Source organism: Triticum urartu, chromosome 1A (genome assembly GCF_056163025.1).
Source record: "Triticum urartu cultivar PI428250 chromosome 1A, HENAU_Tu73, whole genome shotgun sequence".
Lineage (NCBI taxonomy): Eukaryota > Viridiplantae > Streptophyta > Magnoliopsida > Poales > Poaceae > Triticum > Triticum urartu.
The window spans coordinates 527,994,291-527,999,113 of NC_141873.1; the positions used below are offsets into that span (position 1 = coordinate 527,994,291).

Consider the following 4,823-nt stretch of genomic DNA (forward strand, 5'->3'; position numbering starts at 1 on the left):
ACCACTTTGCAAGCTTGTGCTAGTCACCACACACATCAAAAAAATACATGGGTTGCACCTCTGGATAGATGGAAAAACGTATAACAAAACTCATGAAGAGCTTAGGGGCATATCTTGCACACAATAATCATGGCAAAAATGACAAATATCTAATTGGAGCAGCAGATCTGACAATTATCTCAAATAGTATTCTTCTAACAGAATTTCGGGCATCAAGATGAATTCAAATAAAAATGATGCAATGAGATGAAATGATGTACTCTCTGAAATGAACATTTTGATATGCTATATGCCCAAAACGGAGCTACGGATGCAAAGTTACGGCACAATGAACATAGCCAAAAATATTAGGGTTTCGGGCAAAAAGTCAACCCGATGCAATTTTGGATCTGAGATCTGCACGGTTCTCGATGCGGCTTGCCGGAGTTACTGTAGCAAGAACCGCCGGAGTTGGAAGGGGCCGGGCGGTGAGGAGGTCGAGGAGGAGACGCTGGCCGGGGTGGCCGCGGGCGGCGCCGGCGAGGACCGCGGCGGCGAGGGGCGGCGTCCGGCGGGATGGGGCGGCGCGGCTGAGCGGCGCCGGAGCTCGCCGGAGTTCGGGCGGCGAACGGCGTGCGGCGGCGGGGCGAGGTAGGAGAAGAGGCGGCCGGCGCGGGCGCCTCTGGCCCAGGCGGCGACGGGAGAGGGCCGGCCTTGGGCCCTCGCGGGCCTCGGCGGGAGTGGCGGCGATGTGGGGCTCACGGGCGGACGTGGCTGCGGCGGAGCGGGTCGGACAATGTCCGGCCTGGCGGACTTTGTCCGGTGGCGGCGGGTGTGGATGGATCTAGGGTTTCGGGAGGAAGGGGAAGGAGAAATTCGGGGTTGTCTTTAAATAGGCATAGCGGGAGTTAGGAGAGTCCAAATGAGGTGCGGTTTTCGGCCACGCGATCGTGATCGAACGCTCTAGATGATGGAGAGGGCTTTGGTGGGTTTTGGGCCAACTTGGAGGGGTGTTGGGCTGCAACACACACGAGGCCTTTTCGGTCCCTCGGTTAACCGTTGGAGTATCAAACGAAGTCCAAATGGTACGAAACTTGACAGGCGTCTACCGGTAGTAAACCAAGGCCGCTTGGCAAGTCTCGGTCCAATCCGAAAATGTTTAATCCCCACACATGAAATAAAGGTAGAAATGACCACCGGAGGAGAACGAAGCGCCGGAATGCAAAACGGACAACGGGGAAAATGCTCGAATGCATGAGATGAACACGTATGCAAATGCAATGCACATGATGACATGATATGAGATGCATGACAACGATAACAACACACAGAGGCAAAAACCCGAACCCGAGAAAATAAAATAACTTAACGCCGGAAACGGCAAGAGTTGAAGTACATATTGGGTAAATCACATCCGGGGTGTTATACATCTAGATGTGCTCTAGTTATTGCACATCTAAGTGACTCAATCAAGTTAGAAAGAAAAAAAATGCTTGCACAAATCTTAGCGTAAAATCAATGACATAGAACTTAAATGTGCAATACTTAAAGCACATCTAGATGTGCTTAAGCAAAACTAATAGAATTTATGCCCCACAGATCATAAACTCGCGTTCTTCACCCGCTTTCATTCCCTAAAAAAAACCTCGGTACCATGTGGTAGCGGACGAGACGGTGAACATGCCCTCAAGGGCCAAGGCAAGTTCTTCGTACGAGCCATGCACGTTGAGATCCATCTTCCTGCCCACGGCCTATCTGTCAGTCCATACCTACAACAGCTGCCCCTTCTCCCCCCGAACTTTGTGCGAGTCGGATTCATTGGTGAGGACCTTGCTAGATTCGGGGTCCAAAGAACTGTCTCTCGTCTGACTCTAACATTGAATACCTTATATTATGAGACGAAGGGAGTATAATTTAAAATTGTTTGATTTTAAATTCAAAATTCGTTCAAAGAATTCAGGCGAAAAACCCTCCACAATTCTGATTATCACTAGCTATGATTATATAGATCATCAGAGGGCCAAGCCACCCCCTACCAAACTAATGGGTTGTGCCCTCTTCTCTTTTGGGACAAGTGGCTTTTCTTCGAATTTTCATACCCCTCCTTTCATATATATATATATAGGACCTAATACGTATTTAAGGTAGCATATAATCAATGATAAAACTATTAATATTTAAGATGTATAATATACTTCTTTCGTTCGGAATTACTTGTCGTAGATATGGATGTATCAACTCTGTTATAGCCATTTCTATACATTTAATGTACTCTATGTATAGAGGAATACATAAAGTTGAACATAATAAAATAAGAAATTGTTGAAATTGTTCGTTTGAAAATTTCCCCCCGAAAAGCTAATTATAGGTTCTTCTCTCCATCGGAACAATAGGGCCACGACAAGTAATTTGGAACGAAGGAAGTAAAAATTATATCATTACTTCTTTCACGTACGAATTGGATGATATATATGCTTTGTGCAACATGCATGTTGCATGTCATTGTGCTAACCCTGCTGACCCGTGGTTAAAGGTAGCCTCGAATAATGTATATATCATGAGCGATTATAAGAAGTCAAAGAATTGAAGTTGGGACTCACTGAGCGTGAGTGCTTGACCGAAAGGAGAAAGGAGGAGCCGGATAGCTCACATAGGAAAGAGACCCATCCTCACAAGTCCATAGCCGATCCTCGCAGAATCTAACTGATCAACAAAGTCAAGCACATAGACAATTAGTGGCACGCAGATTCGAGACACCGCTAGCTGCACTCGAAGTACATCAAATCAAATGATATTATAGATCACGAAACAGCGGCAGGCTACTAGCCCATTACACTCATTTAGTTCCCACTAATCCGAAACCATTGACGGTCTCGGAAAAAAAAACAGGCACTCACGCTTAATAATTTTACAATTCTTTGCTGTATTCAGCTTGCACCATACATACGCGCTTGTTTATCTACAGAAGAATGATGCATCCGGCTCCGGGAATGGTAGAATTTAATAATAGGTTGCTTAATATAATACGAGTAATTAATTAATTACTGAAGCTGCTGCTGTCTTGCTTGCTGCTTGGTGGGGCTTCGGTCTCCTGATTGATCACATGACCAGCTCCGACACCCACCCCAGGTCCGGCCCGTCGTCCTCCGTCACCGCCGGCAGCGTTCCTGACGGTGCTGCGTTGGCGAAGCTGAGCTGCTGCATTGCGAGCATGATCTCCCCGACCTCGGCGTCGGCGGCGGCGGCGTCGTCTATGGCGTCCAGCCACCTCATCCTGCCCTCCACGGGCGACACCGGGGGCGACTCCCAGAGCGCCGTCAGCGTGGACTTGGGCGACAGCGCCGGCGGCGAGTCCGGCCCCGGCCCCTTGTGGTGGGAGGCGAGGCGGAGCTCCCCGGCCGCGTGCGCGAAGAAGCAGACGCGGCGGCGGCAGGCCGGGCCGGCGCGGCAGGGGCGGGTGCGGTAGCGGGACGGGTGGAGCCAGAGCTCAAAGGTGCCGTGCGCGAACGGGCAGGAGGACCCCCGCGGGCACGCGGCGCCCGGGCGGCGGCGGAAGTCCGGGCAGGGCTCCCCCGCGTAGGCCACGCGGCGCGGGTCCCGGCGCCGCGCCGCCTCCCCCGGGTGCGCGTAGGGGCAGGCCGTCCAGTCGTGGCTCCGCGCGCGCGCGCACCGCCGCACCTTGAACTCGTACATCATGAACTCGTCGTCCGCCTCCGCGTCCGCGTCGGTGTCGACGGCAGACTGATGGTCCCCGTGGGAGGCGCCGGCGGCGGCGGCGGAGGAGGAGAGGTACTCCCCCAGCGCGGCGAGCAGCTGCGGCGGGAACTCCGGCTCGGCGGCCCAGGAGTAGGCCAGCGCGGCCGGGTCGAGCAGCAGGCCGTGCTCATGCCCGTGGCTCGCCATGGCCGTCCTTGTCCTTGTCAGAGGGGGAGAGGGAAAGAGAGAGGTGTGATGACACGCCGTGACGGTAACCGGCGGCGGTGGTGGTGGTGGTGGTGTGGGGGAGCAGGGCGTGGGGCGGGTGGCGCGTCGCTTTATAGTACCGGCAGGTGGCGCGGCGGGGGGCGGGACGCGCGCCGGTGCGGGGAGGGGCGGTATCGCATGGACCGCTGTTGGTTGCGGGCGGGGGGCTATCGGCGTGGGGTGGTTTTGGCGCGGGGCGGGGTACGTGGGGGTGGGCGAGGGTACGTGGAGCGCGGTCGAGGCGGGTGCTGCATGTTGCCCGCCACGTCGCGGCCGGGATGGTTTCTCTCCTCCGCCGCCGGCACGCACGCACGCACCCCGCCCGCCTTTATTTTTCTTCCTCTTCTGGATTCTAGACATAGATAGGCTTCTGGTGCTCTCGTTTACGGCTGATCAGGGGCGGTTTGTTTCTCTCTCTGGCTTCCCATTTCCGGGAGCAGAGGCCACACGGCGCAACACAGGAGACAGGACACGCTGGGCAAAAGTTTACCGTACGTACCACCTTACGTGTGATGAAGGTATACTTGTGTTTCTGAGCGGTGCGTGTATGACGGTATTGATTACGAGTGCGTCTGGCTTGCGTGATTGCATCAGCTGAATGAGGAGCTTGTGAGGTTTCGTGCACAACAGTTTTTACACGTAGGCGCAGGTGCTGTGTGTCTTCCCGTGCTCACAGCTCACGCCCACGAATCCTATGGAAATTGGAGCGCAAACTGTGGTCGAGCGCAGCCCGCGGCTGTCCGCAGCGAACCGGTGCTACCGACTCAAGAAACCACACTCTTCACGCGGGAGAATATGACATGGAAACCACATTCGAAAGGTTCGAAAAAAATCTGAAAAACAAAAGAGACGAAATGTTAAGAGGATGATGTTTTATGGCC

General features: G+C 53.7%; 1 protein-coding gene across 1 annotated transcript; it reads right to left on the bottom strand.

Annotated features, from left to right (window-relative positions):
• Positions 1 to 2,754: 2,754 nt before the first annotated feature.
• LOC125525490 (zinc finger CCCH domain-containing protein 37-like) lies at positions 2,755 to 4,142 on the bottom strand. Its single transcript, XM_048690489.2, has one exon. It carries the CDS (start codon positions 3,880 to 3,882, stop codon positions 3,079 to 3,081), a length of 804 nt encoding a protein of 267 aa, XP_048546446.1. The 5' UTR covers positions 3,883 to 4,142; the 3' UTR covers positions 2,755 to 3,078.
• Between the last annotated feature and the right edge of the window lie 681 nt (positions 4,143 to 4,823).

Bases quoted from the DNA above. Each gene is read 5' to 3' on its own strand.
- LOC125525490 (XM_048690489.2), bottom strand. From the start codon at position 3,882: ATGGCGAGCCACGGGCATGAGCACGGCCTGCTGCTCGACCCGGCCGCG.